This window comes from Rhamphochromis longiceps, linkage group LG5 (genome assembly GCF_057381845.1).
Source record: "Rhamphochromis longiceps isolate RC_006_pf linkage group LG5, R_longiceps_female_GT1.1, whole genome shotgun sequence".
NCBI classification, from domain to species: Eukaryota; Metazoa; Chordata; class Actinopteri; order Cichliformes; family Cichlidae; genus Rhamphochromis; species Rhamphochromis longiceps.
Window position 1 is genome coordinate 35,058,562 of NC_140561.1, and position 18,634 is coordinate 35,077,195.

Here is an 18,634-nt window from a genome sequence, read left to right on the forward strand (position 1 = left end):
AATCAGAAAAGGCTTGAACGTGTTCGGATTTAGTCCTTTGCAATAGTTCAGGGCTTCGTGACACGTCATATATATCATATTACTATCTCCTCATTTGTCATTGACTGACATTTATGTTACTTTCATGTGATTTCTGTTAAAGGTTTTGGGGGGGGGGTTTGAGGAGGGGGTATGTGTAAGACATTTTCACGGCTGGCTGCACATCCCTGTGAAGCCCTGCCTTCTGAGATGAGATAGTCTCCTGCTGGATTACAGCTTGTGCGCAGCCAGTGAGGGCTTTATTCTGTTTCAATGAGGAAAACATCGCGTCTGCCTTTCTGAAAACTGTCACATGGGGCCAAGGAGGGAAAAAAATCGCTTCCTGAAATGATTCTCGTCCCTCGCTATGTATTGCTGTTGTTTTCTCCCGTCTCTAACAACATAATATCGCATCGCGTCTAATTTTCCGTCCGGATCTTTTACCCCACTGTCGGTGCCGATGATGATCAGCAAAGTTAAAAACGCCATGTCCAACCTGGTCGGAGGGATGATGCCGCACGGACACCACCACCATAACCATCACTCTGGTGGACAGACCTGCGGTACGGACAGCCTGCCGCCTCGTTTTCCCTACGGCCGGCCGGATTTCTTGGACCTCACCCCGGAGCTCCTGCAGTACTCCACCGAGCACGCATCGCGGCCGGTGCTCACGTTAAAGAGAGGCAGCAGGCTTCCCTGGCAAACAGGATACGCAGAGTGAGTGTATCAGTGATTTCAGTGACATATTAATTGATCCGAAAATCATTGAATTGTATCAGTAAAAATTTTGCAAGGGTCCCGATGAGTGCCAGGCCTGATAAGTGATTTTTATTTATTTATTTTTATAGCTGCTGCAGTTTCGAGTGCACTGCAGCAGCCAATGTGGCCTTTTGCTATTGAACGGTTTCCATTCAATGTTCCTCCCGTGAGCTGCTGATAAACAATGTAAATTTGGACCAGGGTGTCAGTGCTGTAATTAGATATAAGGCTTTCGTATCCTAAGAGACTGTCATGTTTGAATACAGGCTCCACCTCAGTTTTGATTTACTGGGGCCATACAGAAGTGAAAGCAGGAAATGTGTATCTACTCGTTCCTAACAGAACCAGTGGGGTTTGCATTTGCAGTGTTCCGATTAACAGATAACTAGGTAGCAAAATGCCATGTGGGTTTACTTATCTTTGTGGCTAAATGAGGCAGAGGCTCTTCGCATTTGTCAGTCCGACTGCACAACCCCTGTCCTTGTCTTTACTATGATGCTTTCATATTCTTTACACACCTGCAGTCCTCTCACATATAGAAAATTTCCAGCCTCATTTTATTTATACCACTAAACAAAATGTGTTCTTCAGATGATTCTTGCTGAGGAAAAACACTTTCAGATGCTCCCCTCCTCCAGAAGTGGGTGGTTGTGAAGGGCTGAATAAATACAGTCTAACACTATGTGGGCTATATTATCCATGCCTGTCCTCCTTGACCCATTGTGAAAATAAAAAATATATATATAACTGACTCATGTGGAAAGTCTCAGATGTGAAATTTCAACACCAAATGTTTCAGAAGAATGAATAAGTACGGTCAGATATGAGGACTTAACGCACGTATTGATTATGTTCTGTGGAAAGTTGCATCATCTCTGTAATTCATCTGAATTCTTCAGCAGATTACTTTAACATGAGTCACTTAAGCTGTAATCACAGCATTAGCGGTGCTGCTTACAACACAACGTAATCGGCTGATCTGATCACACATCAGCTGTCAGTGCTCATTTCATACGGAGGTTAAAACCCCAAACAATCTGAACCATCCGTGTCACATCAGCACACTGAGACCACAGAAAACTCAACGTCAGTCCAAAGCAAACAACTCTAAAATGGAAGCAATTAACAACAGAGCTACAAACCTTGTCCACGCTCAACCATGATACACTGATGCCAAATTACAACTGCTGTCAGGTTCTAAATTTATCCAACTGTATGGCTATTTTTATTTGAGATCACTTCCATTCATTAAGCAGTTGTTTATTCACCCACACGGCAATGATAAGAGCCTTTCGAATGATCGTTTGTTTAGGCCTCGGTCCATTTTGTCCAGTGATCTTTACTCCCCTGTACAGAGTAGGAACAATGGCAGCCTGAATAATACAGATGGACGCTGTGTTGCATCTTCTCCGTTTTGATAACAACTAATTAGTGTGTCTTGGGCATGCTGGTGATAATAAGGATTCATGGTCATTGTTAGGTTTTCCCATGGTTTGTTCCTGTTATAGCGTTGCACCCAGAAGAGGTGGAATACTGCTTTCTCGCAAATTGGACTCATGTGGTAAAACAGGTTAGGAATTCTGAACCTAAAATCTGTGCACAGTGTAGGATGCTTGAGATAATGAGTCTAATTGCTGCTATGGTGTTGGTGTACAACATTGTGTCAGCATAAATAAGTGAGTGCACTTACAGTAAGACACTCAAAATGCTTTAATCAAATGGGTATTTAATACTGTTTAGTTTAATATGGAGGCGCTCTTCCAGGTCCTGCCACTGGTATCATGTAAGAGAGTTTGAGGAAGCAAGGACTCACATTTGAAAAAACATTGTATGTGACATATTTATTCCTTGTAGTATGATTAATAATTCATGAAAAGCAGATGTTAGAAGAGCAAAACAATAAAGAAGGATGAATGATTAAAGGTCTTTTATGCTCCTGAGTTGTATATAATACAAGATAGAATACATGAATGATGTTCAGTTTACTGTCAGTGTGCGTAAAGTGTGGCCCATTGTACATAAAACTGTTACAAGCTGAAATATAAAGCTGTTTCTAACTTCTTCCTTTTTTCCATTTCATTTCATTAGAAACGGAGCATATTCGTGTTTTGGGCTGTTGTCAGATCTTTCATAGACAAACAAAAAATCTACCTTAGTGGAGTAAATAAACCTCAGATGAATAGAGTTACACCCATGTTGTTGTGTATTTCTAAACCTATTGTTCAAGCGATTGTACTTTTTGGCTCACATTCTTTTAGTGACTCTATTTTGAGCACAGATCCTGAACTAATGGTGGGGCAGAGTTCATAAGTTGCCGTATGTTTTAAATATAATATCTTTAGTAGTATACAGCTCACATAAAGTTGTTTTTCTACAGGGGAATTGTTTTTGTCAGTCTTTGACTGTCAGCTTTCATTTCTTCTTAGCACTGTGGGCCTTCCAAACGTGATGGGAAGCTTCCCCTCCCTGAATAGGAATCAGAATATAACTAGTCTGATTTTTTTTTTTAAAGTTCCTCATGAAGACTTTACTTTGACACTGCGGAAGATTTTATGTAACAAGGCCTGCAGTGTTTGTCAGCCTGCCAACTTCCACTTGAGGTAGCTTCAATCAGCAGCAACCAGAGAGTATATCTTTTTCACATTTAATTTGTAAAAGTGCTGTCAGACAACTCACTGAGGATGTGTCATGAGCACATAGCACACCCAAAACCGGCCGGATGACAAAACGGACGTACAGTTTCCAGTTTTACTTGAAGCTGAATTGACACCAGCTATGCAAAAAGAATCTTGAACGACAGAGAACCGTGCAAACGTCCTTTTAAAGGATCAAAGGCTTGTTTCAGAAGTGTTTCCATTCACTAGATTATATGCATCACTGATCTCCCGCTGACTGAACCACAAAACTGTTTCTGTATCTCTAAAGCTGCCTGTCCTCAGCAAGAGACTATGAAGTGAATTCACAGTACTTTGCATAGAGTTTAATGTTTTACTTGGAGAATTTGCAATTTGTTTCAAAGATGATGTTTACACAGAGACATTTTTGTCAAGTAACCCGAAATAGAGAATTCACTGGAACTCATAGCTTCCTCTTCTTGAACTTTCCTTGCATAATAGAATAAGACGGTTGAAACAGAGAAGCACTGTTTTACCAAACACGACAGCCATGGTTTTCAGTCACAGGTTGTGAAAGCATATGACCGAAAGACAAATAAGTGAAAGAGTTAAGTCACATTACAGCAAGGCCGTGTTTTAGAATGGCAACCTCCCATGCCAGCAACCAGCATGTTCAATAATAGCTTATGGGGCTCATGTGACTGCTTTCAAAACAGAATTATTGCTGATTCTTTATTGTGGGTGTAGGAGTTTATCACATGGGAAAAGTAAACACTGACACGTTTCAGCCAAGCATGCTGCAGGCCTCCAAAATCTTATGGAACCAACACTTTAAGGTGTACTGTGGAATTTTCTCAAGTACAAAGCTTATGTTTACATTTAGCCTTTTTTTTCTAAAAACATACACAATGCATCCATTAAGTTTTGAAATGATAAGATTTTTTCTTTCACACAGAGACCTTATTTTCAACCCTTGGAGATAGCCACAGAGAGAGAAAAGGATGACATGCACCAAAGGGTGTCAATTAATTCAAGTAGCTGAGACTTGGCAGGAACCCACCAACGTGAGGATTCCATGGATTTTACAAATAGTACCTGCAGAGAGCTTGACTCGGGCATGATTTGAACAAGCAACCTTCGGAGTCAGGCATACTACCTGTTGTGCCACCAGCATAGCAGTTGGCTACTTCCCTGGACTTTCTTTGTCCAGTCCTTTGAAATATCTGGAAATGTTTGTGTAAAGTTGAGTCATCAGTGCAATTTTCCCATCTGATATATGTGATCTTTGAACATTGTCTTGGCTTTGGCAGAAAGTTTAGACTACAATCGAGTGATTTTAAATTCTTCTCTGTCATTAGTCCTAATGCAGGGAACGCAGTGCAGGACGCTGGTGTCTGACCGCTGCTTTCAACTGATTAGAACGTGAAGGGGCTTTTTATAATCCAGATTTGGGCAGCCGTTACATTTTGAGCCTCATTTTTGTAACTCTCTGAAATCAAAGCTCCAGACTATACAGCATCCATCTTCTGAAAAGATTGTAATCAGCTGAATTATATGGAATGTGAAAGGTCAGAAGTCTTACTCTGATGTAATTTTTACTAATCTCTCTCCCCGTTTTGTTGTTTGACTATTTAGTTTGTCCTCTTTCCTCGTCACTGTCAGCCTCTCTTTTTTTTATTTACTGTCTTTGTTTACTTTACTTTTGCCTCTCATGATCCCGGCATTATCTGATAAATTGCTCATTCCTTCTATGCAGAAGTTTCTGAGGGAATTTTAATGACAATACTTGAATTACTGGAATTGTGCAGTGGGTATTAATGACACATTATCCGGCTAATGTGGCATTTATCTATAATTAAAAGTAAAAACGTTACATAATGTGCCAGCATGAGGTCTAGATAGACTTCAGTCTTTCCCAGCTAGGTTCACGTTACAGTTTAATGGACCTTGCCAGTGGAGCTTTGCGTGTCGTTGCTACAAATCATTCACAGTTGAGTATGAGTTTAGTTTGGCTGTAGTTTTTTTTCTAGGAAGCCTTTAGCTACATTTTTAAGATCTATTATTTATGTTATAAAATATCTAGTCATTATTTTTGTAGTTTGAAATAGAACTAGACATAATTTCAACAAATAATGTCACAGAGTTGTCCACTAGATTGGTTGTCCATTCAGCAGAGATCAGTGGTTTTATCTGTGACTATTAAAGTCAGCTGACTTAAGTATTCTTGGGTAAGTTGCTTAGCACCAACACAGGCCATGAAGAATCATCACTGCTTAAGTGTTATTAAAGTGCTGTAAGACGTGTGTCAAAGAGTGAATGGGGCTTGTAGTGTGAAGCACTTTAAGCTTACACTACAAGACCAGAAAGACGCAATCTTAACCATTTACGACTGCCTTACCTCATCTGCCAACTTCCCGTTTTGTGGAACATTCAGCTCACGGTTTCATTTTAGGGCATTACTCTTTTGGTTGGTTCTCATTGCTGAAAATTCAAATGTGCTAGAGGAGTAATTAATTGCTAAAGTGTTGGATATTTCCCTCAGGATTTCTAGGAAATAAAGATATGAAGAGAGTATTTGCAAGGCCAGAAAGACAACTCCAAATGTACACATTAGTTGTGTCTGCTTTATCTAGGTGAGCCTTTGTTTACATAGTTCCTGTTTTGTGACAGTAAGATGATACTGTGTCAGTGTCGTGTTGCACGTGTCTTCCACTGGCCCAAAAAAATCAATCGACAGAGGATTAAGAATTATTTAAAAGTCTGTACTGTGTAACGGTACATTGCTATAATGTGCAATGTGTGTAAAGTGATGGATTATATTACAATGCATGCAAATTTTAGAAATCTGCCAGCTCATTTTCAGATTGAATGGGAAATGTGAATAGATGGTTCTCTGAAAACAAAACTGTATATCATGCAAAAAAACATATTTGTATTGGTATTTTAAAAAATGATGTTAATGCTGTTGTGCATCGGTAGTTTCAGCTGACACTGCTGAAGCACACCCTGTGATAGATGATGCTTCTACAGTATGAATCAGTGCATTACTCTAAAGCCATTATCCTCCACAGGCATCAGCTCATCATAAAAACACTTAATCCCTTCTGCAAGTTCCCTCTGGGACATGACTGCATCCTGCCCCACTTTTCACCCCACTGTTGCACTCTCTCTATTGTGTTTTTTATGCGGTTAGAGGAATGAGCGCAAACACTATAAATCATCCGACTCCGGGCTCACCTTTCCTCCTTGTGTCTTTTTCAATCAGGGTGATCAATGCAGGGAAGAGCATGTTGAACGAGGACCAGGCCTCATGTGAGAAAGTGTTTGTGAAGAAGCCGAGTGGCAAACACCGCAACTCTACTTTGCTAGATCAAAACGGGGTGAGTGAAGGACAGATTTCTAGAATCAGGGAATGAGGAATGAAATGTATGAACAAATGGAAAAAAGTGAACAAATCTGACATCAGTATATATAAAGTCCTAAACATGTCTGAGGGGAATGTCACTGAAAGATGTTTGCATGCCTTGTTATGTAGCCTGAAGCATAATGTTCCCTTACAGAACATAAACCGCTGCACCCCATCTGAGCATGCATTGTATTTACTTCATATCCAGCAGTGCTGTTTTCACAGATTTTCACCGAGTGTAGTTTCCATCTAGATATTTTTTTTCATTCTGTATACATTTAAATGTGAATACATTTAAAGAAGCAAATTACTACAGCACAGAAATAGCCAACAGGATTTAGCAGGATTCAACATTAACACCTCAGACAAAACTTTCAACTCAGATTTCGTGACTTTAATTTGACCCGAATTAACAGATGTTTTGATTGACTGACTCAATTTTCTGAAAGTCGCTGTAGTTGGATGGTTTCAATTTAACAAAGGACCGCATGACTACACTTTCTGTGTGAAATGGTGCAAAGTCATGAGATAGTCTCACCCCCAGCTCTACTGAGCGTTTTAACAACTTACAGCGTTTTTTCTCAAACTGTAACTGTTTTTGCTGACTCACGCTGCTGTTATCAGCGTTATTTTCAACCACATCACTGCGTAATCTGTTAAAAAAAAAAGGCTCACTGCACATTACTTGCCCTGCACAAATCTCCAAATTGATACTGCGACAGAGCTCAAATAAGACTAAAACGTAAGAAGTTTACACGATGGACTTAAAAAGGTAAGTCAATGTAAGTCATCGTGTGTACAGCTTGTTCCCACTGACTCCAGGTGGTCAAAAAGGGCATTTATTTCAGAATATTTTAAAGAAAAGTCTTATAGTCATTGTCTCTCCTTGGGCCTCACAACTCCTGTAAGACCTGCAGGCACACAAAGTACATTCGTGTCCTCCATTTGGTGTAAATGAATTACATCATCCCTTGTTGCACCCTTCCCCCACTCGAGTCTAGCATCAGAGGGGTAGGCAGATGTCTTGGGCCTGTTTATATGTTGGTTAGTCAGGCAGGCCAACTGGGTCTATTAACATTCCTGCCAAAACAAAGGTGGCAGTGCTTTCGCATTGCTCACTGTGTTATAAACAGCAAAAGACCTGATTGGAAGACGTTTTACCTACATTCCTTTTCAAAAGCTATAAGACTATTTTAAATTAATATTACTTCAGTTATATACAGTACTATTGCACTATTATTGTAAACTTTAGTGGTTCGACGAATAAAAACTTGATTCATGATGTGGCTGTTGTTTAGAAAGATTGATTTGGGAATGTAATAACAGATCTTGAAGAAATATTTTGCTTATAGTTTTAAAAAAATTGCCATAATCTGTGAACACTCAATAAGCTGTGCTTTCTGTTCAAAGTTGTAATGTCATAAGAGCTTTTTTTAACCAAGGAAGCAGATGAATTCTCCTCTTATTTAATACACTATGTCTGTCTGTGACTGTTTCCTCTTTTAGGATGGTACAGGAATTCCTCTCCACTTCTGGGGGATATTTGATGGACATGCAGGTTCTGGCGCAGCCATCATGGCCTCCAAGCTTCTTCACCACCTAATCAGAGACCGCTTGGGGGAGATCTGCCACCTCCTGGAGAACCCCAGCAGTGCTCCTCCTATCTGCCTGGCCAAGAATGGCAGCCCATATCAGGCGGAGGCAAAGAAAGGGGGTGCACAAGAACCAGAGGACCCAGATGCAGTCAGCGACGCTTCAGTGCGCTTTTACATGGAGAAAGTTGTCAGTTTGGAAAGCCTGGTGATGGGAGTCATAGAGACTGCCTTCAAACAGATGGTGAGTAGACAATGGGGGAAAAAAGCAAACCACACTTGGCATATTTAAGCTGTGGTAAGCATTTTTGCCCATCTGTGTCTTTGAACACCAACATAACCGAAGATTTTAGCTTTAATAACCAGAAGTGCATGATCTGGCATGCAGATCATGCACAGAGAGCAAATCACTTTGTTCTCATGTTTTGTTTTGGGTTTTTGGCCATGCTAACATTACTCTAGGTATGGCAGTGTATGTGTGTTGTATCCAATCTGAATTATGTCAGATGTCCTCATCAGCGCTTTCATCTTGTCCAAATATGAAGCTTTATAAACTAGAATATCTTTTAGCTTTAGCTAATAGCTTTTCCACAGCACCACTTTGATGTTTATGAATATATATGGGATGGAATTTCTTTTAACATTTGAATGACTTGAAAATGAGAGACACAGGGTTAAGACGGGAGTGTTGGTAGGTATATCAAAGCCCAGCTGTATTCATAAAACTTCTGCAATCTTTAAGACCCTCAACCTTTATTGTGAATACTCATCAATACATAAATACATAAGTTTTAGGTGTTTGCATTTTGGTACCCAGGTTGCCAGATTGGAGTCAGTGTACACAGTCCATACACCATGTATAATTTCCATCCCCGTCTCACAACAACCTGGCTACCTACAGTCTGATTCAAAGGGTGCGTGCATAGCTGCACTCTCTGCAGGCAGCCAGGCAAATTAATGTTGAAGGAATAAGATAGATAGCATAGACTTTCGTTGTTGTTGTGGATTGCTTTGACAGTTGCCAGAACAGTCATGGCTAAACCACTTCACAACAACTGCAGTCATCTTTCGTTATCTCATCAGCCACAAATAGGAAAGCTTTAAAACACACACACACATTTTAAGGTTCTGGGTCACTGGAAATATCCAAATTTAAAAAAAAATAGACAGCTCATACTTCTGTTTCAGTTTGTAAGTTTGAAATGGTATTCTTCTCTGATGCAACATCACTGTCTGATTAAGATCATACCTATAAAAAGTAACACTCAGCCTAGGTAATGCATTCTTCAAAGCATCCTTGTTTCTTTTCATTAGCGCTGCAGTTTTGTTTTGAAAATGAATATGCATGAAGAAAATAATGAGCTATTCAGGATGATGAGAGGGAAAGCAAGCTTTTAAGCAGCAGAGATTTTGCAGCCTTTTGTCTTGACTTTTTTTTTTTTCGCTTTTATTACAGGATGACCTAATTGAAAAGGAAAAATCGTCGTATGCCATTTCTGGTGGCTGTTGTGCCTTAGCTGCCATACATTTAATGGGGAAACTCTACGTAGCCAATGCTGGAGATAGCAGGTGAGGGAAATATGATTTGTTTTCATAGCTTTAAGATCCCTCTTGTGTTCACTACAGGACACTACAGTGTCAAGTAACCTCACTTGAGTTGTCTTTTCACTCCTGTCTTTCTCCCTCTCTCTGCAGGGCCATAATCATACGAAATAATGAAGTTATTCCCATGACAAATGAATTTACACCTGAGTCTGAGAGACAGCGGCTACAGTATCTGGTAATCTATGTTGTTGTTTTTTATGTGGCTAATAAACAGTTGTGGGCAGATGTTTGCATAGACTCATCATGGGCATGAATGCTGTGGTAATGTTGGGCCGTTATTGAACCCTTTGAATTGATTTTCTGCAATCCACACATGGTCAAAAAAATATACCTACAGTTCAAATATGCAGATACACTCACAGTTAAATGGCTCTCAGCAAGTTGCACCTCAGTCAGATTTTTTTTGTAGTCATCAGCTAGCTGGATATTAAACTGCTCTTTCAGGCAGAATTGACAGAGTTAATTTAAATTGGTTGGTTAGCTGGCGCAAAACCAGGTTTAAAGCATAGTCCATAGATTTTCAATAGGGATGACGTTCAGATTTTGGAAAGGCCATTCCAAAAGGTTAATGTTAGCCTGTTAATGTTGATGTTTCCCGTTGTCCTTTTGAAACATCCAGCTATGTCAAAGTTTCAAGTGTCTATCTGTTGATTTGGAAATAGCCCTCCTTTTTTCCATCCAATTTGTACAGCATACCAGTACCACTGACAACAAAGAAGCCCCAGAGCATGATGCTATACCATAGTTGACATCTGGTACAGTGTTTTTAGGTTTCAAAGCCTCAGCTTTGTTCCTCCAAGCGTACCTCTTGTCATTGTGGCCAAAAAAACCCAGTCTTTGTCTCCTGTGGCCATAAAATCCATGTGAGCAATTGCAAATTTCAGTATACTTTTGACCCTGTGTGCATAAGAGAAGATCCTAAACAAAAATCCAACCAATACAAAATCCAAATCTTTTTTTGTTAAGTCAGTAAAGATGTATGCTGTACAATCACTCTACCTGTGAAAAAGAACAGTTAAACCCCAGATTTATAATGACATTCATGCCCATGGTGAGTGTATGCAAACTTCTGACCAGGACTGCATTTTATCATTTTCATCCTGCAGACACATTCTGCATCTTGTGCAGTTCCTAGATAAATGACCCTTTCCTGACAGTAAAGTACATCATCACTGAAATAAACTGGCATTAACCGGTTGTCTGTTTTAGTATCTGTTTGTAATTCTGAGTCACAGAGTGGGTGGATGATGTTTACTGCTAAAATGGAGCGTTTTATCCTTTTCATTTTAACATACTGCACTCAAGGCCTTCTGTCATATAGTGTCCTGTAGCCTTTCATGTTTTAGAAGAAAGACAAGAATCGTGACTTAGGTTGAGCTTTTTATTCTCTAGTTCAGTTCAACCTTTCTAATTCTGTGAACCCCTCCAGGGCTTCCTGAGGCCAGAGCTCCTGGGAAATGAGTTCACTCACATTGAGTTCCCTCGTAGGATCCAACACAGTGAGCTGGGTAAAAAGATGCTCTACAGAGACCACAGCATGACTGGCTGGTAAACCTTTTTAATCACATTTTGGACAGTTAATCACTTTTTCATCTCTTTAATCTGCTTGAGGCACCCTGTAAGTGTTAAGAACAGTTTGACTGATTTTACTCCGGAGTATTAGGAAGAATATAAAAAAATCATGAACTTTATTCATGTTAGTTGTTTAGTCTATGACAAATAAGAAAATACGAATAAAAGTAAGTGCTGTTTTTTTTAAATAAATAATTAAAAACCCAAAATATCTAGTTTAAACAATGTAATACTAGCATAGTCACATTTTCAACACTAAAATGATTGATTTTGATATTTTGCTTTTAATAAGAGAGCTTATTTTATGTTGAGCAAACAATCACTTGATCAGGTAATGATCAGCTTTAATTGTGTTTCCTGTAGGGCTTATAAGACAATTGTTGAAGATGATTTGAAATTTCCCCTGATATATGGAGAAGGGAAAAAGGTAAGAAGAGAGAAAAAGTCTGTGAATTTTATTTAATGTATTAAATTTAATCACAACACCTAATTGCATTTTAAAGCATTTCCATAATCTTAATGTTGTTAGCTAAATGTGGTCTCTGCCTGGCTAAAAAATGAGAGACATGCTCAGTATTTTCATTATTGTCTGAAAGAACATTGTCTTCGCTTAATAATCCCCCATAAATGGATTGTGTGAGAACTGAAGCGCATCCCGGAGCAATAACCTATATTATTGTGTGTCTTCGTGCTTGTTCTTGCTAATGTGTATGTGTGTACAGGCTCGTGTCATGGCAACAATCGGAGTGACCCGTGGGCTCGGTGATCATGACCTGAAAGTTTACAACTCCAACATTTACATTAAGCCCTTCCTCTCGTGCGTCCCTGAGGTGAGTGGGAGGAGTCAGCCTGAGCCTGTTACTGCTTTGGCCATTTAGGAGCGTTAAGATACATTCAAATAGTTGTTGGGCATTGGGCTTCGCTTACTGGTCTGTCAGTGAAAGGTTGGAAGTCCCAAATATGGATAAGAGCAATATTCTAAAGGCTTTTTATAAGTTCAGGTATGGGTAAATAAATGGGTCAAATATTCCAATCTAGCACAGAGAACCAGATATTACCATGTTATGACTCCTGGAGTATTTATGTACCGATTTGTTATTATTGTCTTTGAATTTATCCTGACAGTAGTTACCCATGATAGTGCCCTTATTGTTTAAACTCTCAGGGTTTTTTGCTACATTTCGAAAAAAGCTTGCCCCAAATTCCTATTTAGACTTGCTTCATAATGGTACAGTCATTCGAGGCAATAAACATACTGATGCATTAGAGAGAAGACGGCTTAACCAATCTCTGCAACCACTTCCTTACTTCCGTTTTAGGCCCCCCACTCAAAGTTACATTGAGAGCCACTCGCGTAGACATACTAGAATCTTATTCTAATATGTCTAAGCTTATCTAAAAAGGCCACCCTTCCTGTAAGTCACTCTAACAGTGTGACTTAGCTTAACATCAGATTTGTGACAAAAAATGAGCAGCTTTACTACAGCAAATGGAGGTTATGACCCTTGCATGCCAGCATACAGTGCATTCACTAATCTTGCTTGCAGTTGACATGCACATGAATGGTTGCCTTTCTTCTTTTTGCAATTTAGAAGAAGTACTGACAGCATGATAAATAGGCATATAAATCCGTTAATTTGGTTTATCTCAATGACAGGTGAAGGTTTATAACCTGGATGAACATAAACACGGCCCAGATGATGTCTTGGTCATGGGCACAGATGGACTTTGGGATGTAACTACGGACAAGGAAGTGGCAGATGCTATTACAGCCTACTTATCCTGCTGTGACCCCTCTGATCCCATGAGGTATGCAGTCTCCCAAATAATCCTTTTTATTAGGCTTTTATTCTGGGTGTGTGCGCTGGGTCATGTGTCATGTGATCATGTTCAGATGGTGTGCTGTACAGAGTTTGTCCACTAGGTGACGGCAAACAAATGCAAAACACTTGCAGAATATTTAATCTATTATGTAACCTGAATATAACCCTATGGTAAATTCTTTATGGTAATTCTAATGTAGTTATGGGTTGAATCTATAAGCATACATCAGATAGTTTTAAGTGTTTATCAATAAGTTTTTAACAATTCTAATTTAGCCCATTACTTCCATTCTTCTCCTGAGATGTTAAACTAGTGGCCAGATACATTATTAAAAATGTTAACAGACATTACAGTATACAGATGGATAACAAATTCAACAAATATGAAAACGTGTTGAGTGTGAGTACCTTGATCGCACCATTTTATCCAGAAGATGTTTCCTTATTTGGCACCTTGAAGATGGTGGTAGTAAAATCCAAAATGTTTCACTGATGTCTGGTGACTGTGAACGACATAGAGTATGAATCATTTTGACAGGAGGCATAGTAAAATCCAATAAAATTCATATGTAACCAATATTAGTTGTCACACAACACAAAGATTTCAGATAGGCAAAAAAGCCTACCAAGAGGCAAAAACAAGGGAAAAAAGTACAGAAGCAAAACCAAATATCATTAATTAGAAACAATATTTATAAAAGCGAGGAAACAAAATAAGAAATGCAAACATTCAAATGAAAAAAATGCGTTTTATGACAAAATCTGAGAGTTGATAAAGGGAACCAGAGAGGTATATGTACTGAGGAGAGTGATTAACAGATTAGCAACAGGTGTTGCAGTAGTTAGAGAGAATAATAGGAAATGATTTGTATATATTACATCAACATTAATTCACTGATTCACACCATGATGACGACGACTACGACTTCAAAATGTCATTTGGACTGGAGATATGGTAACAAAAAGAGGGAAGGTGGTCAGAACTGAGGGGATTACGCTATTGGAAGGTGATACTGCACTACAAGTACATATAGAAGATGGCAACAACTGATCGGGTTCTCAGTGAATACCTCAGGCAGCAGAAACCCAAGAAAGAAGAGGAGCAAGAGGAGGGGCCATCATGGAGGGACAGGACCCTGCACGGTATGTACAACCGGCAGATAGAGGAAGTGGCCGATATCCCAGGAACAACATCCAAAATCTCTGTCCAGAAGAGCGCAGTCCTAGGAACAGCAAAGATATTGCGCAGGACCCTCAAGCTCCCAGGCCTCTGGTAGTTGAACCAAGCTTGAAAGACAGACCGCCCACAAGGGCAAGAAGGGATTTTTATTTATTTTTTGTAAAAAGGAAATGGAATGGAAATAAATGAATATATTAAAAATAATAATTTCAAAATAAAACAGATTAGGGATCCACCACATGTGAAATTCTGAGCCAGTAAGATGGTGATGTTCATTTTGTTTATTTTCTTTCAGCATTAATTCTCCTTTTCTGTCAGACAAAGAATTCTTTATTTAAAAAAATAACTTCAATCGTTTAAAGTCTTTTAGTTCTTCATGAACTATGTTTGATTAGTCAGGCAGAAGAAAACTGCTGTGGCACAGCAGATAAACATCAGTGAGATCAGTATAGGGTATATCATCAAATTTGTTAAGACTGAGAACCTTTAAGCTGATATAGTCCACCACAGAGATATTTTTCCTCTGAACTTTGGTCATGTTTTCATTAAAATTACTTATTATTTAACATTCCTGAACAGGTACTCTTACTGCACTTAAATACAAGATTCATTCACACTAAATTAATAATGCCTTTTCACAGTCTTTTCCCTGCTGTCCATATTGAATATGCTGTAACTGTGATTTATGCCTCTGCTCGGTGTTTGTTGTGCAGATATACACTGGCAGCGCAGGACCTGCTTATGAGGTCAAGGGGGGTGCTGAAGGAGCGTGGCTGGCGGCTACCCAACGATAGACTGGGCTCTGGTGATGACATCACTGTGTTTGTCATCCCACTGGCAGGGCATGAGTCAGAGACATGACGAGGTTGTAGCCACCACTATGACAGAGCTGACTCTTTAGGGCCCTTCCCATGGTCCTCCCTCTTTCAGCTCCCTAAACCCCGGACCAGTGGTGCAGTGGGAGAAGAAAACATCTTTGTCATAGCGAAGACTCGGGTCTGACCAGCACCTTCATCAACCTACCATATGAGACCCAGTCCCTTCACTTCATCTTAAACCAGGAACTGTCTCCCATCTGCTTTGGTTGGTCCTCAGTCATGCAACTAAACATGTTCAGTGACATTAAAGTATTTTCTCCCAAACCTGCTGTTTGTGACAGTTGCCAGTGAGGATTAAACCCTCGTTGTACTTTTCTTTCTTGTTTATGTTTGAGACTAAGCAGTTACTCCAACCTTAAATGGATTGTTCATTTTAATGTTGTGCCCTAATAGTGAATACCTTTTTAAAAATTAAAATTTAAAAAAAGAATCAATCATACAATGTAAAGGGGATTGCAATAGAGAATGTGAGGAAACCAAAGAGATGCTCCCAAGGCACAAGGATGGCAAATCAGATACAGAATAAACAGCAAAAACAATCATCAGGTTCTTGTTGTTGCATTAAAGAAGGAAGAAGAGAATTAGTTAACATGCAGAATCAACTGAATCTTGGTTGAAGGATTTCTTTCTCAGTAACAAATGAATGACAACACCTGAGGCACTTGAAGACTGTTGCACATGCTCTGTGGTAGCCTGTTGATTTCATGATATCTTTTAAACGAATGTGCTCCTATATGACTTCCTTCTTTTTGTCATTGCAGTGAAGAAATATGAAGCTTTTTTGTTGAAAAAACAAGAATCATTTGTATAATTTAACTATAATTAAACGTTTTTCTTTGTTTAATATTTAAATGAGAAAGTAAATTGTTCTCCATAATTGTCTCGGTATAGTAAGATGTGATAAACTTCACATATATGCCTTATTGAAACATGAAAGGGACTCGAGAGTTTTTTTCTTCAAATGCACTAAATTTGACCCTTGTAGAAGAGGCAAAAAAATATATATTGTATGCCCTTAAATGTACTACATACCTCTTTTATACCATTTTGGTTATGTCACGTTGTTCTTTAGATTATGCATATATTTTTAAAGATACCTTTGGTTGTAAGCAGTATCAGATGTTTTATTTTTATGTTTCTATCCATAACTCTTTGTTCAGATAGTGTGTCCCCGACTATGAGCTACCTAAATGTGTAGTGGAGGGATAATGTGTTCCAGTTAAGAAATAAATCAGATTTTTCCCATTTATTTTGAGTGTGCTTGTGTCACTAACTCCCAGTCTCCTTATTTATCAAAAGGAAATGAACCTTTGTCGCAGCAAACTGATGAGTCACAATAGTTCAGGGAGCAGTTAATGTTCTAGTTAGATGAGACTTAGGTTCCTCAATAAATCTGTTACTCCTTTTAATACAAGCTGAACTTTTGAATACAACAAACTTTTAAAAAATATGCTTGAACTGTTTCAAAAGAAGCAAAGAATTTATATATTAATGTACAACCTCAATGTCAAAAAAAATTGGGGGTGCCGTGTAAATCTCTTAAACCCATATCTGATTCACAGTAGAACACAGGGAGCATATAAAATGTTTCAAGTGAGAAAATTTACTAGTTTAGGAAAACAAAAAAAAGTTCACTTTGAATGTAGAGGTACCAACATGTCTATAAAAGGTTGGGATGGGGTTGTTTACCACCATGAAGCATTTCCTCTTTTTTTTTAGCAATCGCCTGTAAACATCTGGGAACTGGAGAGACCAGCTGCTGGAGTTCTGGGAGAGGGAAATTGCCCTATTCTTGTCTGACACAACTCTTGCTGCTCAGCAGTCCTGTTGGGCAGCTTTGTTAGATTTCTTGCTTTTCCAAATGTCTTCAGTTGGTCAAAAGACGTTGAAATAGCTCCAATATATAGTTCAGCACTGTATTACTGAAATATGTGTTAATAACAATCTGGAATCAGAATCAGAATCAGAAAGGGGTTTATTGCCAAATGTTGAGCAGGTTTACAACATTAGGAAATTGCTGCGGTGCTTCAGTGCAAACATAGTGTCATAAATAGCACTTAAATAGACATGAAAAAATAAAAGTAGGGATAAGAATTAAAAGTGCTACGTAGAAAGATATGTGCATGAGCTATACATGAGATATATACATGAGAATAAGTCCTTCCTCGTTAGTGTGGAGTACACAGTGTCCATGTTTCCCAAAAAGAAGTTGAGATTTCAGTTCGTCTGACCACTCTGCCTCCGTCCATTTTAAATGAATTTTGCCGTAAACAAAAGAGCAACGTCCAGAAGTGATTTCTGACCGTATTCCTTACACACAGAGATTTCTCCAGATCCTCTGAGTCTTTTGATGTCATTTACTTGATGATTCAAAGGTGTCACAATTTTATGTTAAGGAACTTTTTTTTCTTGAAAATGTTCCACAATTTATATTTGCATTTTGCCCTTTTTTGCATTTTGAAACTCTGCCCTGCTAGAATGCTGTTTTTGTGACTCGGTCGTGTTACTAACATGTTGCCAGTTAACCTAATAAGTAGAGCTGTTTCTTTTTAGTATACTTTTAGAGCCTTTTATTAACCCCATGCCAACTTTTTCAGTCATGTTACTGCCATCACATTCAGTAACATTCAAAACATTTTAAACATTTGATATATTTTCCATGATCCATTGTTAATAAAATATGGGTTTCTGGGATTTACAAATCAATGTATTTTGTTTTCATTCCCGTTTTACACAGTGTTCAACTTTTGTGGAAACAGGGTCCTTGGTTCGTTATTGACATGAGTACTAAGCATTTGAGTGGTAAATGGCCTGCATTTGTATAGCGCTTTACTTAGTCCCTAAAGACCCCAAAGCGCTTTACACTACATTCAGTCACCCATTCACACACACACACACACTGGCAATGGCAAGCTACATTGTAGCCACAGCTGCCCTGGGGCGCACTGACAGAAGCAAGGCTGCCAGACACTGGCGCCACCGGGCCCTCTGACCACCACCAGTAGGCAAACATGGGGTTAGTATCTTGCCCAAGGATATTTGGCATGCAGCCAGGAGGCAGCCTGGGATCGAACCACCAACCTTCTGATTAGTGGCTGACCTGCTCTGCCACCTGAGCTACAGCCACCCCATGTGTAGTAGAATAAGAGTTAAAAAAAATAGGAACGATAGGAATTCTGTCAATTC

The 18,634-nt window shown here is 39.0% G+C and overlaps 2 protein-coding genes across 2 annotated transcripts in view; both read left to right on the plus strand.

Moving 5' to 3' along the window:
- LOC146670440 (N-acetyltransferase 8-like) overlaps nt 1–18,634 on the plus strand; it is an 850,360-nt gene that overhangs the window by 503,086 nt on the left and 328,640 nt on the right. The gene's annotated exons all lie outside the window — the stretch shown is intronic.
- Nucleotides 217–16,684, plus strand: ppm1j (protein phosphatase, Mg2+/Mn2+ dependent, 1J). The gene is made up of 10 exons (XM_085407360.1): nt 217–735; nt 6,658–6,772; nt 8,305–8,634; nt 9,847–9,959; nt 10,086–10,170; nt 11,425–11,543; nt 11,931–11,994; nt 12,290–12,397; nt 13,225–13,376; nt 15,284–16,684. The coding sequence occupies exons 1-10, from the start codon at nt 479–481 to the stop codon at nt 15,429–15,431; spliced, it is 1,491 nt and encodes a 496-aa protein (XP_085263486.1). The 5' UTR covers nt 217–478; the 3' UTR covers nt 15,432–16,684.